The sequence below is a fragment of the Hippocampus bargibanti genome, linkage group LG08 (genome assembly GCF_051943395.1).
Source record: "Hippocampus bargibanti isolate YZ-2025 linkage group LG08, ASM5194339v1, whole genome shotgun sequence".
Lineage (NCBI taxonomy): Eukaryota > Metazoa > Chordata > Actinopteri > Syngnathiformes > Syngnathidae > Hippocampus > Hippocampus bargibanti.
The window spans coordinates 24,453,188-24,473,460 of record NC_142741.1 but is presented as its reverse complement, the minus strand read 5'-3'; the positions used below and the strand labels follow the sequence as shown (position 1 = coordinate 24,473,460).

Here is a 20,273-nt window from a genome sequence, read left to right as displayed (position 1 = left end):
TATGTTTTTGTTTTGAATAAATACATTTGAATCCACCCACTGTGGGCTGGTTTGGAGCTCGACCTAACGAGTAAAGGACTTGAATTTGGTCAAAATGTCCACCAGAAGACGCCATTTTACACGTGTTTTGTTTATGCCCGAAACGGGACTGTTCACTTTCTGCCATTAAAGAAACACAAAATGTTAAAATCAACACAAAAAACCCTCAAATAATAAAAACAAGTAATAATATTTTTCAAATGCTAAGTAATAGCGTACTAATTTATACTCTATACACAAATGTTGACTTTTTTGCGATGACGTTTTTACCAAGGCTGAGGTACTGTGATCTGATTGGTCATCTCGGGGTTCAGGAAGTACAGTCGTACCAAAGATGTTTAATTATGAACGTTCTTCGCGTTATAAACCTCTTGTGTCTGTTCATTTTAATAATAATTGGCTTGAACTTGACGAATTAGTGTTGGGCATTTAGATAACAGTGAGTTACATCTGTTTACTTTAACACATAATTCACAATGTAAACACGTCAATTGCAAGGATTTGGTAACGCCTGTATCTGACTTCCTTAAAAGCGTTCAAGTAACCTCCGCATATAAAAAATACCTCACAATTGGTTGTGACTAACGTTATTATTCGAAATATACACAAGTTTACGTTAAGTGGTAGTCGGTGTAGTTTACAAGAATGGGTACAGTCTCAAACTCATTTTTTTTGTGTAGACCATTACGACATGGCTGTCTTTTTGCGTGGAACATCTCTAGAGTCAATGTCAAATGATCCGGGATCAGCTGCCTCTACAAGATCCACCTCTAAAATCCACTCCGGTCGTTAAGATTGTCTACATTGCAAACAACAGAAGGCTCTAATGAAGATAAGAGTCACAGACCCGACGGCGTAACATTATTAGTCACCAGGTAAGGTTGAGGTTAAGGAGGAGTGCTTAGTTAGCCGCTTGCTAGCAGCATCGAACGCGGAAATCCTTTTGTTATAGACACCATTATATAAGCGGTGATTCAAAGGGCTTCATATCCCCTCTCCTTTTTAATTTTCGATGTTTTTTGGTGGGGGGTGTATGATTGAAAGAAAAGGCCATCAAGCTTCACGAGGCAATTTGTTTACATGCATAAAATGAGTGATGTGTCGTTCTCGAACGACCCGGAGTGAACGAAGAGAGCCGGTTCTTAAGGAGTCGAACATGGAGCCCACTTTTTTTTGTCCTTTATCCCCCGAGTAATTCGTTTTTCACATAATTTTATAAGATTTTGTGGTAGTTAGTTAATTTAAGCAAAAAAACAAACAAACTGAGGAGCCATTTGGCAGCCATAAGAGCCGGATCTTTTTCGTGAGCGGAGCCAAAAGAACCGACTCTCTATAAAGAGCCGGAATTCCCATCACTAATATAAATTGCGTTGTTGTGATTGCTTGTTTCTAGCCTTGCGAGTGATTTGAGCGTTCATGCTTTGGTTTGCGCGCAGGCAGACGGGATGAATTCCTTCACTGGAAGAGCGGCATTGCATCTGTGTAGACGCACGGCCGGCGGATTCCCCTTTCAGGCTGTGAGGGTCTGCCACGGCGGGGAGAGCCGCAAAGGGAGCGTCAGCACCAAGAAGCGCGGCTATGACATCACTAGGAACCCCCACCTCAACAAAGTGAGTTCATGGAGTTCCGAACATACGCAAAAGTCAAAAATATAGTTTGAATGGCGAGTTTATTTTAATGATGTTCAAAACGGTCTTGACTTTGTGTTCGTTGAAGTGGGGGTAGTTTTCCCCACATGCGTTTTACAGCATTGTTAAAGGACAACCGACGCCTCCGGACAAGTTGTGTCCTTAATTTGTAAAATCACTTCAAATGACTTCTATTGAGCGTATTTTACAAAGATTGCACTGCATATAGCTATATATTACGTTTTAAGACTCACGCTGAATATTCAGGAAGTCTTAAGCAAATCTAGGGGGTGGTTGTTCCCAAACTTAAAAGCAATAGGAAATGCCACTCCCTTGACTTTTTACTGTGTTCAGCAACACTCTGACTAACTTTTCGCTCTTTTATTGGTTTTCCTTCACATAAGAGAGGTCACATTTCTTCCCCGAGTCACTGTTTCCATGATGACTCACTATGAAAACTGCATCAGGAAATGGGTCTGCAAGTTTCAGAATAGTGAGAGTTTTTATGACTTTGTATGAACGTTTGTTGCACCAATGGTTCTTTTACCAAATGATTGCATTGAAAATCAGAGAAAAAAATGTGTGTGTGTTATGAATAGTTAGTCAGTTCATATTGATAACAATAATGGAGGTTACTTGAGTGGTTCTTTGTAACCGATTGAACGTGATTGCGTTTTATCAGTCATTAATTAACTGTACAAATATTTTTAGGGAATATTTTTTTTTTTAAATATGCACCCAAAAATTTCAGTGCGGATGAAGACTAAATGAAGTCACTAAATTAACTGAACAGAACTGATTACCGTGGGACGTCAGTTTCCGAACACCTTGCCTTACGAACTTTACGGTTTATGAACGTTACATTTATGAAAATTAAACCTTGGCATACGCACTACTTTTCGGGATACACACAGAGCGCCGCCTCACCACGGCTGGTGGAGTAATTTTCGGGGGAAAAACACCAAACCACACGACCGAACAGCACGAAAGCCGGCCTACCTTTCCACACCCCCTTTCTCTGAGTGCACACGTCGTTCGTCTTCAAGGATTTATCACGGATACTTTTGCTGTTATGGGACCGAAAAAGACCCCACCATAGGCTCGTGTTCACCCGAAGAAGACACAAAACAAAATTACAGTCGAGGAGAAGAAGGAGATCATTGTGAAACGCGAACGAAGTTGCGTTTGTCTGACTTAACGGCCCAGTAGCAATATGCTAAGTCCACCATTGGTACCATCCTTCGCAACAAAGGAGCTATTAAAGGTGCGTGTGTTGCTAAAGGTGTTTCCGTGCTGTCAAAGCAACGCTCTCGGGCAATAGAAGAGGTTGAAAAACTTCTGTTAATTTGGATTAACGAAAAGCAGCTAGCCGGCGACAGCGTGAATAAAGCAATTATATCCGAGAAAGCACGGCTAATTCACTCTGATATCGTCATGTTGCAACCTAGAAGTTCACCATTTCGAAATTCACCTCGAAATGGTGAAAGAAGAAGGCTACGTTCCTCAGCAATTATTTAATGCAGATGAGACTGGCCTTTTTTGGAAAAAGATGCCTAACCGGATTTTCATAACACAGGAATAGAAGTCTAAACCCCATTCCATCACGCCATCAACGACCATCACAAAGGTAAATAAAACGACTTTATTATATAGTGCAGTGTATTTCTTTAATTACGGTCCTTATGGAATGTGACTCCTTCCAAACAGCAATTCTCTCCGACCTGCCACCCCATTCCATCAAGCCATCAACGACCATCACAAAGGTAAATAAAACGACTTTATTATATAGTGCAGTGTATTTCTTTCATTACAAAACAATAGCATATTTATTATACACAGAATAAGTTATATTGTTTGTAGTTTTAAAGCTTATTTAGTTGAAAATTATGTTTTATAGAGACCTGGGAACGGATTGTTCTCATTTTAATGGTTTCCTATGGGAAATTAATTTTTGGGATACACACTTTTCACCTTACACACTCTGTCTGGGAACCAATTAAGTGCGTACGCCAAGGCCCCACTGTACTTATTTTGTTTGAGTTGCTAAACACTGGTTTCTCCACTTATGTAAATACAGTAAAGTCTCGTTATATCGATATTCAAGGGAGTCCGAAAAAATATCGATATAACCGGGACTATCGATATATCCGACCCTGTTTGCATGTAATTTTCTCAGTGCTGCATAGAAATAGTATCGATATAACCGGGACTATCGATATATCCGATATCGATATAACGAGACTTTACTGTATGTTGTAACGCACCACGGCAAGGCACCCACAGTTTCTCCTTCTTTCCGTATGAAATAGTCGAGACTGTGGCTTGTTTTGAGTCCAAATATATAATCACCCTCTCGTCTTCTATTGGTAACCACTGGAAAAAAAAGAGGCTGGCTTGTCAAAGCACTTTGGCAATGAATCAAAAGGAGTTCCTTTTGGAAAAAGTATATAATTGCAATGCAAGCATTTCGAAGTCACAAACCAGCACAGTCAAGGGGAGTGAATTCAGCCTGTCACACCATTGGACACAATAAATAGCATCAATGCCACACTCGGCTGCGAGCCAGTTGACGTGTCACCTCAAGCCACATAACAGACTTGGACAGTTGACAAAATATATCCCTTATTGCTACGTCTAGCGTTGTAGCTAGCAAGTATTTTAGAATGTATGATTTTATTGCATATCATAATCAGAATCGTCTGTATTGGAATACGCTGCACTAGTAGTTGTATCGTCATAAAAAAGACATGACAAATAAGTATGGTAGACACAATACTACTACTACTATCGATTATAGGAGTCTTCCCATATCAATTCGAGCCGTCAATGACAGCAATGTAGTGTCCCAGAAAATGCAAAAGATGGCGCCCAAGTCACACTGACAGTCACTTTCCATCCCACAGGGTATGGCCTTCACCCTGGAGGAGCGCATGCAGCTGGGCATCCACGGCCTGCTGCCACCCTGCTTCTTGTCCCAAGATGTCCAAGTTCTACGTGTTATGAAAAGCTATGAAACACGTGTCAATCCTCTGGACAAGTGAGACCACCATTTTGAACCCTAAATAACAGCATACATAGTTCCTCTGCTACCTCTGACTGTGAAACACAAAGCAGAACGGAAGCATCTTCTTCTTCTTCTTCTTCTTCTTTGAGCCCATCGTTCTCTGTGCCAGGTACATCCTGCTGATGACGCTACAGGACAGGAACGAGAAGCTCTTCTATCGTGTGCTTACGTCGGACATCGAGGAGTTCATGCCCATCGTTTATACGCCCACCGTGGGCTTGGCCTGCCAACAGTACGGCCTGGCCTTCAGGAGGCCACGGTAGGATGGGTACACGCGCCTTTTTGCAGGATTTCAGGACATAAAACATTTGACGGTGATACCTCGGTTTACGAATGCTTGGCTTATGAACTTTTCGGTTTACGAACTGTCACGTTTTGCGAGGTGGTGATGGCGGGTTCGGATCCCAAAAAGCAGGCAGGAGGCAGGAGGAGGTTGTTTGACAAATTGTATTAAAATAAAGTCAGCAGGAACAAAATGTAAAACATCAAAATGATCTGAATGGAAAAAATACAAAGTAGCAAAAGAAGACCAAAAGTAAAAGCCCGCCAAGGTTAAACAAACACGTACACGATGCATGCTGCAACCAAGCAGCAAACAAACAATGAATCGGCACCGGATGATCGTGCCAGGTGTCCTTTTAAGTGTTATTGATTATAACGACCAGCACCTGCGAGGCTGCCGGCAGGGCTGACGTCGCTACCCGCTGTTCGCCAATCTGATCGGGACGACCAGCACCTGTGCAGGTGCAGGCGGGGCCGACAGCGCCCCCCCGTTGGTCGCCAACCAGATCATGACAGTACCCCCCCTTCAAGGGGCTGCTTCCAGAAGTCCCAACAGTCTCCCAAAAGGTCCACTCGCCAGGGAACGGTCGGTGGAGAGGGCAACCGCTGCCTCTCCAGCATACGACGGGCGGCGGCCTGATGGGAACGGGACTCGGCCTGGGGTGGACGAAGACGCGGCACGGATCGCCGTGGGCGTGAGCGCGATCCCTCTCGCACGTTCACGCGACGGCGCATGGCTCTGCGTGGACGTCGACTGCCAGGCGCAGAATGGCACCCCGTACGGCCGTATGGGACCAGGTCTCGGCCGGACGCCGACGTGGGCGTGTACTGCCCGGCTCCGGGGGAACGAGACGGGTCCAGAGCCGCTCCGGGATCCAGCGGTGAGTGGGGTCTCGGACTGACGTTGACGCGGACGTTGCACGGCTCGTCGTGGATGAGACTCAATTCGTCATGCACGACGACAGCGTGGCTGGACGTGGGCGTGCAATGCCAGTCACCCAGTTTCACCCTGGACGGCCACCTGGAAGGAGGTCTCGGCCGGACGTTTACGTGGACGTTGCGGCTCGTCGAGTGACGCAATTCAAACTCGACGAGGCTAGCGCTAACGTGGACGTAGCATTGCCAGGCACAGGGTGGAAATGAGACGGGTCCGATGTACCTGCGGGATCCGATAGTTGGCCGAATCATTCTGTCACGGTCTGCAAGGTGGTGATGGCGGGTTCGGATCCCAAAAAGCAGGCAGGAGGCAGGAGGAGGTTGTTTGACAAATTGTATTAAAATAAAGTCAGCAGGAACAAAATGTAAAACATCAAAATGATCTGAATGGAAAAAATACAAAGTAGCAAAAGAAGACCAAAAGTAAAAGCCCGCCAAGGTTAAACAAAGACGTACACGATGCATGCTGCAACCAAGCAGCAAACAAACAATGAATCGGCACCGGATGATCGTGCCAGGTGTCCTTTTAAGTGTTATTGATTATAACGACCAGCACCTGCGAGGCTGCCGGCAGGGCTGACGTCGCTACCCGCTGTTCGCCAATCTGATCGGGACGACCAGCACCTGTGCAGGTGCAGGCGGGGCCGACAGCGCCCCCCCGTTGGTCGCCAACCAGATCATGACACGAACGTTACAAAATTTTACCTTGGCATACGAACTTTACCTTGACATACAAACTTTTTTCGTACACGGAGCTGCCTCAATGAGTGATGTACACTTGATGCGAAAAGCTATCAACCCAGCGAAACAGAACACAATTGATGAGGAACTAGGTAAAATTATCGCAGAGAAAGCATCTACAAGGGATCATTCCTCAAAATGGTGAAAGAAGGTTACGTTCCTCATCAAGTGTTTAATGCTGATGAAACCGGCCACTCCATTCCATCAAGCCATCAACGACCATCACAAAGGTCAATAAAACGACTTTATTATATAGTACAGTTTATTTCTTTAATTATAATATCATATCACATTTATTATACATAAAATAAGGTATATTTTGTGTAATTTTAAGGCTTAGAAAAAGTAGAAAATTATGTTTTGTGGGGACCTCGGAACGGATTACTCTAATTTTAATGGTTTCCTATGGGAAATTAATTTTTGGGATACAAACCTTTTGCCTTACACACACTGTCTGGGAACCAATTACGTTCGTAACCCAAGGTATCACTTTATAAGGCAACAAAAACATTTGGAAATTGACCCAATGCCTTGAGAATGAAAAAAAGAACATGGTGAATGTAAATATTCACAGGTACGAGTTTGAGATAAACACATCACAAGAAATACGTCTGATTACAAAAAAAAAAAAAAACATAATGTAGCGGTAGTACAGGCGCTCCCCTACTTACGAACATTCGAGTTACGAACAACGGTACATATGAATATTTTTGTATTCACATCTCCAACAAATTCACCTTACGAACGACGGTTCGGAACGTACAGTAAAGTCTCGTTATATCGATATTCAAGGGAGTCCGAAAAAATATCGATATAACCGGGACTATCGATATATCCAACCCTGTTTGCATGTAATTTTCTCCGTGCATGCATAGAAATAGTATCGATATATCCGATATCGATATAACGAGACTTTACTGTATATCGTTTGTAAGTTGGGGAGCGTCTGTAGTGTATTTGCACAAACTATCAGATGGTATCATTGATACCACCATAGATTGCTATCACCGATACCACCATGAACTTTACTCGGGATCAGGTGGAAATTGGCGGTCTGGAACGTCGCTAGAATTGACTGCTTGTGCTGTCATTCACAGAGGACTCTTCATCACCATCCATGATAGAGGCCACATTGCAACCCTGCTCAACTCCTGGCCTGAAGAGGACATAAGAGTAAATCCTTTCATCATATAGTGATACCTCGGTTTACGAACCCCTTGGCTTACGAACATTTCAGTTTACGAACGTTACGTTAAGCCGTTCTCCAAAAAGAAAATGGCTGCCGACTTTTTTTTTGTCCTCTATTCCCCGCCCCCAGTCTTCGATTAAAGCCACGTGATTGGTCAAGAACGCAGCGGAGAGGGGAGGTGGTTTAAACATTAAAGACACAGGCAGACGACAGCGAGAGAGTTTCAACTTTGATAGTTCAAAAGCAGAGTGTAGACTGCAAGGTTAAAATATCCCATCAATCAGGCTCCACAAACAACCCGCACAAGCCATCTGTACACTTGATGCAAAAAGCTATCAACCCAGCTAAACAGGACACAATTGACAAGGAACTAGATAAAATTATCACAGAGAAAGCACCGACAAGGGATCATTCCCCAAGATGGTGAAAGAAGAAGGTCACGTTCCTCATCAAGTGTTTAATGCTGAGGAAACCGGCCACTCCATTCCATCAAGCCATTAACAACCATCACAAAGGTAAATAAAACAACGTTATTGTTAAATACAGTTTATTTATTGAATTATAACACCATAGCACATTTATTATACATAAAATAAGGTCTATTTTGTGTAGTTTGAGGGGCTTAGAAAGTAGAAAATTATGTTTTATGGGGACCTGGGAACAGATTATTCTCATTTTAATGGTTTCCTATGGGAAATTAATTTCTGGGATACACACTTTTCGCCTTACACACTCTGCCTGGGAACCAATTAAGTTTGTAAGGCAAGGTATCACTCCTATTTGTTCCATCCTTCCATCCCAGTCCATTTTTTTGCCTTTATTTACATCCAGGCCATCGTAGTGACAGACGGCGAGCGGATCCTCGGCCTCGGGGATCTGGGCAGCTACGGTATGGGCATTCCCGTGGGGAAATTGGCTCTGTACACAGCGTGCGGCGGAGTTCGTCCGCAGCAATGCCTCCCCGTGTTGCTGGACGTGGGAACGGACAACCAGAACCTGCTCGACGATCCCCTCTACATCGGCCTGAAGCACAACCGAATCCGAGGGAAGGAATATGACGCGCTCATCGACGAATTCATGCAAGCCGTGACGGACAAGTGAGTCGGAAAACAGCGGTGACGACATACCAGCATCTCTCGCCTTCTTGACGCGCTTCCTCGTCACTCCGCAGGTACGGGATGAACTGCCTGATTCAATTTGAGGATTTCGCCAACAGCAATGCCTTCCGCATCCTCGATAAATACAGGAATCGATACTGCACCTTCAACGACGATATCCAAGGTGGCCTCCTCGCGCTGTGTTTGCCAAACTATCTTGAGCCAATTCGACATTAAAAAAAAAATCTCATGGGACACCATCAAACAAAAATGTCATAAAAGGTATTTCTATACTGATATGATGAGTTAGGATCTCATCTCCATTTCCCTCTCAAGTGATCAGAATGCTTGAAGAGTAATTAAATCCAAAGTAATGGATTCAAACAGTTTCTCTATCAAGACTTAAAGGACAACCGACATCACTTTTTTGTTTCCGAACTGACAGCAGAAAAATGTTTTGTAGCATCTAAAATACCCAAAACACGCAGTATGATATTTTTCGTCAAATACAAAACACCAATAAAAATGACTTAAAGTGTCGAAAATCTGCAAAAAAAATGAACCCGGAAGTGGCTAGTTTCAGAAGGTCCCGCCCCCTTGTTCGTGGTCTCACCCCAAGACGTCTTGCCTTGCTGGAGAATCAAAACAATCACTTCAGATTTGGAGAAGATGCCTTCTTGTTATTCAAGCAGCTTTGAATATGATTGAAATAGTTCTGAAGAAGAAAGCATGCATGTTTGCAATCGATGAAAGAATTTATTCCGTGTCATTTTGAGGCATCAGGGGTGGGAAATGTAGCACCAAAAAGAGGTAGAAAATGGCGACAAAGCCGTGTCAGGAATTAATCAGCCCGTTTCCACAGATTGATTAATTCCTTACATGGAGCTTTGTCGCCATCTTCTGCCGCTTTTTGGTCCTACACGAAGTTTTCAGACCAAAGTACAGCAAAATGCATTGACGTGATGGAAGGACTGCTACAATGTGTCCTTTTTTCGGTCAGCGGCGTTCCTTCAGTGACGTAGGATGAGGACACGTCACCAACTCAAAAACAAGACTTCCGGAATATTCAGCGCCAGTTTTAAAACGTAAAATATAGCTATATACGGTGGAATCTTTGTAAAATACGCTCAGTAAAAGTCATTTGAAGCCATTTTACAAATTATGGACACAACTTGTCCGGGGACGTCGGTTGTCCTTTAATGTTTTTGTCACGGTATCAGATTAAAAATCCACATAATGGTTTGTATCATCGCGACGTGAAAGCCACAGTCCTAATAGGCGGATTAAGTCATCTCCGTCACACTGTCAAACGCATCAACATTTTTTTTTTTCTATTATAGGCACGGCCTCTGTAGCAGTGGCCGGACTGCTAGCGGCTTTGAAGATGACCAAAGATAAACTGTCGAACCACACTTTCATTTTCCAAGGCGCTGGCGAGGTGACTATTCTTATTACTTGTGTGTGTTTTCCAGAAACTCTTATACAGTAATCCCTCGTTTTTCACGGTTAATGCCATTGTCTGAAACTCATAACAAAAAGTTTGCAGACACCACAGCAGACAACTCTGAAAAGTTGCCTGCCTGGCCATAAAGTTGCCTGCCCCATTTTACACAACTTGAAACACAATAAGACGACTAATCGCAAAAAAAAACATTGTTGCGAAGTATGAAGGATTTTTTTAATGAAAGAAGTACCGACTACAAATGCTCCCTTGCTTAATTTATGGTAAATATCCTTTGCTGAAGATTTTGCTCCAGTTGTCGTTTGTCGTCAAGGTGCTCGATGCAATGTTTGCGTTAAGTTGTCTGCTAAAAGCAACGTGGACTCCTCTTTCTAAGCACCTTTCAAAACTCTCAAGTACACTTTACAGTCACGGTATAGTCCGAAGCACGAAACAGGCTTCTGATTGGCTGCCGTGCCGAATATGCAACTTGTTCGTTTGGCAATTTGCATACTCTGCACGGCAGCCAATCAGAAGCCTGTTTTGTGCTTCGGACTATACCGTGAATGTAAAGTGTACTTTAGAGTTTTGAAAGGCACTTAGAAAGAGGAGTCTACGTGGCTTGTAGCAATTTGTTTGTAGCTTTTGCTTTATTGAATAAAACAAACGTTTGATTAGAAAAAAATCATATTTATTAGTTTTTTTTTTCCTTGAAGAAGTTGTAAAAGAAGACGTTATTTCAAACACTGTTAATGCGGACCAGGACTACCCGCGATAGACAAAAATCTGCGAAATATCATAATAAACTCACGTGATCAGACAGATCAGGGCTGAGAAGATGCATAGCCAATCTACACAAACCATGAGATTTCCTGCTGTCATTGGGTGACGTCAGCGTTGGGAACAAATCAAGCTACAGCCGAGTACAAAACCTCTAAGGCGTTTAAAAAAAAAAAAGTTTCTTTCCCTGAAAAAAAAAAAAATCTGCCATGCACTGAAACTGCGATAAGTGAACCGTGAAGTAGCGAGGGATCACTGTATTTTGTTCTATTTTTTTTTTCCTTTCATAACTTTCCTGCTGCGATTTCAGAATTTCTCCATCGTGAGACCAATAAAGTTTTTTTTAGCTTTTTTTTTAAAGAAAAAAAATATTTTCTCACCAGGCTGCTCTGGGCATCGCTCACCTTCTAATGATGGCCATGGCCAAGGAGGGCTTGTCTCGAAAGGATGCCGCCAAAAGGATCTGGATGGTGGACTCCAAAGGTCTCATCGTAAAGGTAATGCATGGGCGTGTGTCTGGACAACAAGCTTTGCCTTTAAAATAAAAACAAATGCTTCTCGTTCAGGGGCGAAGTCATCTGAACCATGAGAAGGAGGAGTTTGCACACGAGCACCCCCACCTGAAGACCTTGGAGGAGGCCGTGCACACCATCAAGCCCACTGCCATTATCGGTAAATATTTTTTATGTATAGTTATTGTAGGTGAAGTCATCAGCAAATATACAGTGATACCTCGGTTTACGAACCCCTTAGCTTACAAACTTTTCGGTTGACGAACGTTAAATTTCTGAAATTTTTACCTTGGCATACGAAGTATTTTTCGGGATACACACGGAGCGGCAACAATGAGTGATGTGTCGTTCGTGAAGGAGCACGTTCTCCTAACAAGAAAATGGCAGCCGGCTTGTTTTGGTCTTCTATTGCCCGCCCACAGTCGTCGGTTAAAGCCACGTGATTGGTCAAGAACGCAGTAGTGAGGGAGTGGGGTTTACAGACAGAGAGAGCGTTAAGCCATTCTCCAAAAAAGAACATGGCAGCCGACATTTTTTTTGTCCTCTATTCCCCGCCCCCAGTCTTTGGTTTTAGCCACATGATTGGTCAAGAACGCTGCAGTGAGGGGAGGTTGTTTAAACATTAAAGAGACAAGCAGACGACAGAGAGAGAGAGAGAGAGTGACAAAATGGATAGGAAACAATGAAATTTGAACTCGTTTCAACTTTGCTAGTTCAAACGCAGAGTGTAGACTGCAAGGTTAAAATTCCCATCAATTGGGCTCCACAAATAACCCGCACAAGCCATCTGTACACTTGATGCAAAAAGCTATCAACCCAGCTAAACAGAACATAATTGATGAGGAATAAGGTAAATTAAATTGATGAGGAATAAGGTAAAATTATCGCAGAGAAATCACCTACATGGGATCATTCCTCAAGATAGTGAAAGAAGAAGGCTACGTTCTTCATCAAGTGTTTAATGCTGATGAAACCAGCGACTCCATTCCATTAAGCCATCAACGACCATCACAAAGGTAAATAAAACCACTTTATTATATAGTACAGTTTTTTTCTTTAATTATAATACCATTGCACATTTATTATACATGAAATAAGGTATATTTTGTGTAGTTGTAAGATAATTAGAAAGTAGAAAATTATGTTTTATGGGAACCTGGGAACGGATTCTTCTCATTTTAATGGTTTCTGATGGGAAATTAATTTTTGGGAGACACACTTTTCACCTTACACACTCTGTCTGGGAACCAATTAAGTTCGTAAGCCAAGGTATCACTGTAACTCCCTAAGTAACGTTTGAAGAATGACAAGTGGCAAGCTGTCATGTTCTGCAAATCCCGCTATGAATGGAATGGCGGCAACCGTTATGACAAAGTAGTCCCACACCGGGAATGTAAAGCGTTGTGATGTTTTCTTTTCGTGCCTGTAAAGGAGTCGCCGCCATCGCGGGGGCGTTCACAGAGACGATAATTAAGGATATGGCGTCCAACAATGAGAGGCCCATCATCTTCGCCCTCAGTAACCCCACCAGCAAGGCCGAGTGCACGGCCGAGGAATGTTACAACATCACGGAGGTAGCACTCTCGCGGGGTTTAGCCATGCAGCTTTTCCGTCACATGGAGAGAGACGAAATATTATGTTTCATTGGCTTTCGTTTTTGTTTCTCGCAAACAGGGTCGCGGGATCTTTGCTAGCGGTAGCCCATTCAGCAAGGTGACGCTGGCCGACGGACGGTCGTTCTATCCCGGACAGGGAAACAATGCCTATGTGTTTCCCGGGGTGGCCCTGGGCGTCATTGCCTGCGGAGTTCGCCACATCTCTGACGACATCTTCCTCACCACTGCAGAGGTCCTTTCCATCCATCCATCCATCCATCCATCCATCCATCCATCCATCCATCCATCCATCCATCCATCCATCCATCCATCCATCCATCCATCCATCTATCTATCCATCTATCTATCTATCTATCTATCTATCTATCTATCTATCTATCTATCTATCTATCTATCTATCTATCTATCTATCTATCTATCTATCTATCTATCTATCTATCTATCTATCTATCTATCTATCTATCTGTAAATTAAATGTAGCTAGCTAGCTATCTGTAAATTAGATGTAGCTATCTGTAAATTAGATGTAGCTACATAGATATCTGTAACTTAGATGTAGCTAGCTATCTCTAAATTAGATGTAGCTGGCTACATGTAAATTAGATGTAGCTAGCTAGATATCTGTAACTTAGATGTAGCTAGCTATCTCTAAATTAGATGTAGCTGGCTACATGTAAATTAGATGTAGCTAAGTAACTATCTGTAAATTAGATGTAGCTAGATATCTGTAAATTAGATGTAGCTAGCTAGTTATCTGTAACTTAGATGTAGCTAGCTATCTCTAAATTAGATGTAGCTGGCTATCTCTAAATTAGATGTAGCTGGCTACATGTAAATTAGATGTAGCTAAGTAGCTATCTGTAAATTAGATGTCGCTAGATATCTGTAAATTAGATGTAGCTAGCTAGTTATCTGTAACTTAGATGTAGCTAGCTATCTCTAAATTAGATGTAGCTAGCTATCTCTAAATTAGATGTAGCTGGCTACATGTAAATTAGATGTAGCTAAGTAGCTATCTGTAAATTAGATGTAGCTAGATATCTGTAAATTAGATGTAGCTAGCTAGTTATCTGTAACTTAGATGTAGCTAGCTATCTCTAAATTAGATGTAGCTGGCTATCTCTAAATTAGATGTAGCTGGCTACATGTAAATTAGATGTAGCTAAGTAGCTATCTGTAAATTAGATGTAGCTAGATATCTGTAAATTAGATGTAGCTAGCTAGTTATCTGTAACTTAGATGTAGCTAGCTATCTCTAAATTAGATGTAGCTAGCTATCTCTAAATTAGATGTAGCTGGCTACATGTAAATTAGATGTAGCTAAGTAGCTATCTGTAAATTAGATGTAGCTAGATATCTGTAAATTAGATGTAGCTAGCTAGTTATCTGTAACTTAGATGTAGCTAGCTATCTCTAAATTAGATGTAGCTGGCTATCTGTAAATTAGATGTAGCAGGCTACATGTAAATTAGATGTAGCTAAGTAGCTATCTGTAAATTAGATGTAGCTAGCTAGCTTTCTGGAAATTATTATATATATATTATAATAATTAAGCATGTATTATATTAAAAGAAAATGTCAGGAGACTGAAATGTCCAACTGTTTCATAAAAAGAACTGTACCTATTGCAGCAAAGTATAAAAATACAGGATAAAAAGCATGCATTTGATATACTGCATTGATTTGACATAAGGTAGCTGTGCTATTTACAATGTGTGAGTTCATTTTTTTTTGCTATCTAGCTAGCTACCTAGCCATCTATCCATCTAGCTAGCCACCTAGCTGGACATCCAACTAGCTAGCCAGCCATCCATCCATCATATTTATTTTAATTATTACCTCCTGATAGAGATTAGACAGAATAAAAAGTTAGCATATTTAAAAGTGTCATGCTGTTGTATGCTTAGCCAACATGTGTGACTGAATACACAATTGAAGCACAGACAACCTGGGGTCAATCTGAGGTCAACAGACAGCAAGTTAAACTGTCATCTTCATCTCGGAGATCTATCCTTGCATAGAATTTAGGACTTGGGATACTCCTTTATCACCGAAGTTATTTACGACTTGAAACTCCTTCACAGGAAGAGCTCATTAGCCAGGTTACAAATGTATCAGTTCATGGAAAAGACAATGTTTTATTGCTTACAGCTGTTCCAGGGGCGGGTATTATCATCAAGAAAACTATGTTTTACTAATGTATCACTTTAATTTGCATGTATTCTCAATAAATAGCTTGGCAGAGGGCCGCAGAATTCAGACGTATGTCATGAACGACTGCGTTTCCTGCCGGCAGTAGGGACAATCTTACTGGTTCTGAGTCTTTGTCCACAGTGTCCGACTGTCATATCTCTGACAAATTCATACGGAATCAATTATTTGTAATTCTCTGTCTTTTCAACGACGACTAAGATCGACTTTAATGTTTTTGTCAGGCCATCGCTGATATGGTGACCGAGGAGCACTTGGCCGAGGGGAGACTTTACCCACCTCTTAACTCCATCAGAGAGGTGTCCTTCAAGATTGCTGTCAAGGTTCGATATGAAATCACGTCCTAATTCTGTTGACATAACCGGAACTGTCTACTAATGCGTATCTATTCTTTCCAGCTCGTCAACTACGCATACAAGCACAACGTGGCCTCGGTGTACCCCGAGCCAAAAGACAAAGAGGCGTTTGTCCTTTCTCACATCTACAGCCCAGACTACGACTCCTTCACACTGGACACGTACGCTTGGCCGCAGGAAGCCATGAACGTGCAGGACGTGTGACCATCTTAAATCCTACGCTTACGTTTATTACGATTCACTTTCTTTCTTGACGCATAATATCCTGAGCACTCTGACGACTCCTGACTGAAATTGCCCCAAATGGTAACGTAACCTTTTACATCACTCCTTTGATCCGATCGCTGATTTCATAAAACATGTTTTTGATGCTCTTCTTTGCCCTTGAGCAACGGGGACGGAAACACCAACACGTTGGGCGAATAGCACTCCCGACCAAAACGTGTGTCATTTATGTTCAGATGTCGACTAAGAGTGCCGATGTGACTTTTTCAAGCGTGCTGGTGGTGTTTAGTGCTTGGATTTTTTTAAAGCCAATATTAAACTTTAAATTGAACTTTTCAAAGTCGCCGGTTATGTTTTGTCGAATTAAATGCACAGTGATACCTCGGCTTACGAACTTTTTGGATTACGAACGTTAAATTTATGAAAATTTTACCTTGGCATACGAACTATTTTTCGAGAAACACATACAGTAAAGTCTCGTTATATCGATATCGGTTATATCGATAGTACCGCTTATTACGATACTATTTCTATGAACGCAAGGGGAAAATTACATGCGCGCAGGGTCGGATATATCGATAGTCCCGGTTATATCGATATTTTTTCGGACTCCCGAGAATATCGATATAACGAGACTTTACTGTATATAGCTATATGCGGTGGAATCTTGCTCGAGAATCAAAACAATGGCTTCAGATTCGGAGAAGATGCTTTCCTGTTACTCATCCAGTTATGAATATAATTCAAATAGTTCTGAAGAGGAAAGCATACATGTTTGCAATCGATTAAATAATTTATTACGTGCCATTTTGAGGCAATAGGGGGAGAAATGTAGCACCAAAAAAGAGGCAGAAATGGTGACAAAGCTCCGTGTAAGGAATTAATCAGCCCGTTTCCACAGGCTGATTAATTCTTCCACAGAGCTTTGTCGGTCTCTCCTGCCTCTTTTTGGTGCAACATGAAATTTTCAGACCAAATAAGTACAGCAAAATGTATTGACGTGATGACGGACTGCTACAATGTGTCCTTTTTTCGGTCAGGGGCGTTCCTTCAGTGACGTAGGGTGAGGACTCGTCACCAACTCAAAAACAAGACTTCCGGAATATTCAGCGCGAGTCTTAAAACGTAAAATCTAGCTATATGCGGTGGGATCTTTGTAAAATACGCTCATCAGTAGAAGTCATTTGAAGCCATTTTACAAATTATGGACACATCTTGTCCAGAGACGTCGGTTGTCCTTTAAGTTTGCATATCCTCTCAATAAATAGCTTGTTAGGGGGCTGCAGAGGTTGGGCGTCAGTCATGAATGGCTGCGTCCCCTGCCGGGAGTAAAAGACAATATTCCTGTGTATGAGGCTTTGTTAGACCGAAGTGTCCGACCGAATATCTCTGAGACTCTCTCGCCCTATCTCCCCCCTATTTCCCTCCCTACCCCCATCTCTGTCTGTCTGTCTTTCTCTCACTTGCCCTCTCTGTCTTTCTTTCTCCCCTTCCGCCTTCTCTGTTTCTCACCTCCCCCATCAGTGTGCATCCTTGTGTTTGTTTTCATCCGTGCTGACCATTTTCATTGATTCATGGAGAGTATTTTGATGGCGTGCACTCCCTCGATGACGCATTGCACTTGCTTGCCGTCAGCCTTCTCCATGACGGGGGCCATCTTGAGAAGGAGGGGATTGTACGGTCCGTTGTGGGTTTCTGGGTTAATGGTCTTGGCTTCAACGCGTTGCCGCGTTAGCAGCTGTAGTTGCCGGTTCTCCCGCCGCAAGTTTCTGTTGCGCAGCTTGAGGGCTTCCTGGTGGAGCTGAGCGGCGTTGAAGCGCTTCATCAGTTCAGGGAAGTCGTACATCGGCGACGGTTCTACGGTCGGCGTCCCCGATCCCTGGATGAGTTCTTCGGACGCCGCACGCTCCTCTTTCTGCTGAGCCTCTAAATGACGACACATCTCGGCCACCTTCAGGAGCCGGGCGCCCTTGGCTACGATCAACCTCAGGCTGTTGGCGGCGGCGTTGCTGTGCACGCTCACTTCGTTGATCATGATCTGGATGGGGACGCGGTCGCGAGCCATCCGGTTGAGAAGCATGTGGATCTTGGCCTTTGCGTCGTTCCTGGCGTCCGTCAGCTTGGCCGTCATGTCGGAGTTGCTCTGCTCGGTAGCCTCCAGCCGGGACTGCACCTCGATGATGGTGTTGTAGAGCGCCACGCCCTTCTTGGAAGTGACCACTGAGACATGTTTTTTGGCCTCCATGCGCTCCACATTCTCCATCTCGTGGAGGTAGCGCTTTTCGGCCTTCTGATTCTTGAGGACCTTCACGTTCTGGTCTAAGAAGCACTCTTCCACCTCAAAGGCCTTCCTCTTCTCAAAGACCGAGTGGGCTTCCATGGGCTCGCTGTACAGCATGTGGATGGTTGCCAAGGCCTGCTGATGGTGACGTTCCAGGTGGACCACCGTGTCCTCGAAAGCCACGCGTGACTGCAGGAAGTAGGTCTCCATTCTTTCACTGAGGGCCTCCACCCTGTGGTCTAAAGCGTCCTGACCCATTTCCCACTGCTCTTCCAGGAACTTCAGCCGCTTCTCTTGCATGGTACACAGACGCTCGACGTGTTCGCGGTGCACGCGCCACACCTGAGCCGAGAGACGCTCGCCCTCCTGCACGCAGCAAGCGAACCTCTCCACGGCGCGGTTCAAGTCCTGATCCCGCCGTTCAAAGGTACGCCGGAGGGCCGCTATCTCCTCCTTGAGCTGATCGCAACGGTTGCTGCGCAGGTTGAGGCGATAGGCATCCTTAAGCTCGATGGCATTCGATACCGTGTAGCCGTCCTCTTTCTTCAGCTTGTCCCTCATGATCTGTGGGCGCAGGCTGGGGTCATCCCCTGCTCCTTTGCCCTTCTTTCCTTTCTTTTTAGGCATTTTGACTTCCTCACGTTCTCTAACAATTTCAATCAGCAGTGAAAATGTGGCGCTTCAAGTGTCCGCATTTGGTTATTGGCAGATGCAAAGATGACATCATCACCTGTCATTGAATGTGATGCATTAGAGAAAGGGAGCCCAGTGATGCAACATTGTCATGATGATGTTAGCACCCTTTTTTCTGCCCTAATAACAGTAAGTACAGAAATACAACGGTTAAGGTATACATTCTCCAGAAAAGAGAAAATGACTATTTGCATCAATGAATCAAAGTCATCCTGTGTCTCCATTCCAAACGGAGGACTCCGGTTCTTTGTACTGATGGTTAATTCTTTAATGTGATTTCACTTGCATGCTGAATCACCAACGACACCACCACCGTAGAACTACAAACATGTATAAAAATATAGCTATTATTTACACATAAACATTTGGACTTTAAGTCAATGAAATAAAACATATGCAATAAAAATCGTACAAACTACTTTGCCCGCTTTCTATCCGAAATAGAAGTTTTTGGTCTTTGTCCTTTGCCTTTTCCTTGCTAAACAGCATGTCGATTCTCGCCGTCTTCTCAGTAAAATGAAACTTAAATAACGAAGAGCAGAAAGTAAAATCTGTACCGGAAGTGACAACAGCCCAACGCAATGTTAAGAAAATAAAGCACAGCCATCTGCTGGTCAACTATGGGATAGCAGTCAAAAACAAATGTATCAGCTGCAGTTACACATCCTGTCCAGCCATGTCCAATGGTGCTTGTCTTCAGTCGGGTTCAACTGGAGCCCCACGCAGCTGACTTTACATGACATGGCGGATTGCTTGCTGAATGAAGCCAAACACAGAGTAAGCAAACTGCTTATCATATTCATTATTCGCATATATGGACAATTTCAAGAACGAAGATGGACGTTTTTGGAATGTTGGTAAGAAACTACACTAGGGATTATGAGTGTTATCATCAAATGGTTAGTAAAGTTTTGTTTTTTTGAATATTGCTGTGCCGATGACCATTTTGTGTTTGGGAGCCTTTTACTGAGTGAGTTGCTTGTTCTGTAGCCACAAAGGGACATAAGTCTTCTTGTGCCGGTCCCAAGCCCGGATAAATACAGAGGGGTGTGTCAGGAAGTGCATCCAACATAAAAGCTCGGCCAAAACAAACACGTGAATCAAAGCTCTGAAGATGGAGGTCACTGATTCGCTGTGGCGCCCCCTTGAAGGGAAAAGTCGAAAGGAAAAGATTTGGAAAAA

The 20,273-nt window shown here is 43.2% G+C and overlaps 2 protein-coding genes across 2 annotated transcripts; one reads left to right on the top strand and one right to left on the bottom strand.

Moving 5' to 3' along the window:
• The first annotated feature begins 617 nt into the window (after positions 1 to 617).
• LOC148894907 (NADP-dependent malic enzyme, mitochondrial-like) lies at positions 618 to 16,448 on the top strand. Its single transcript, XM_089002784.1, has 14 exons — positions 618 to 914; positions 1,476 to 1,649; positions 4,571 to 4,704; positions 4,841 to 4,990; positions 7,788 to 7,863; positions 8,711 to 8,976; positions 9,051 to 9,160; positions 10,317 to 10,414; positions 11,581 to 11,694; positions 11,764 to 11,869; positions 13,141 to 13,283; positions 13,384 to 13,557; positions 15,761 to 15,859; positions 15,935 to 16,448. The coding sequence occupies exons 2-14, from the start codon at positions 1,485 to 1,487 to the stop codon at positions 16,094 to 16,096; spliced, it is 1,797 nt and encodes a 598-aa protein (XP_088858910.1). The 5' UTR covers positions 618 to 914; positions 1,476 to 1,484; the 3' UTR covers positions 16,097 to 16,448.
• Positions 16,449 to 17,035: 587 nt separating this feature from the next.
• On the bottom strand, positions 17,036 to 20,063 carry LOC148894906 (dynein regulatory complex subunit 2-like). The gene has a single exon (XM_089002789.1). It carries the CDS (start codon positions 19,023 to 19,025, stop codon positions 17,682 to 17,684), a length of 1,344 nt encoding a protein of 447 aa, XP_088858915.1. The 5' UTR covers positions 19,026 to 20,063; the 3' UTR covers positions 17,036 to 17,681.
• Positions 20,064 to 20,273: the final 210 nt, after the last annotated feature.

What these genes read in the sequence shown, in the direction of transcription:
- LOC148894907 (XM_089002784.1), top strand. Translation starts at nt 1,485, where the DNA reads ATGAATTCCTTCACTGGAAGAGCGGCATTGCATCTGTGTAGACGCACG. An exon ending in CGTGTCAATCCTCTGGACAA is followed by an intron (nt 4,705 to 4,840) that starts GTGAGACCACCA and finishes TCTCTGTGCCAG; the next exon opens with GTACATCCTGCTGATGACGC. An exon ending in CTGGCCTTCAGGAGGCCACG is followed by an intron (nt 4,991 to 7,787) that starts GTAGGATGGGTA and finishes TGTCATTCACAG; the next exon opens with AGGACTCTTCATCACCATCC.
- LOC148894906 (XM_089002789.1), bottom strand. Translation starts at nt 19,025, where the DNA reads ATGCCTAAAAAGAAAGGAAAGAAGGGCAAAGGAGCAGGGGATGACCCC.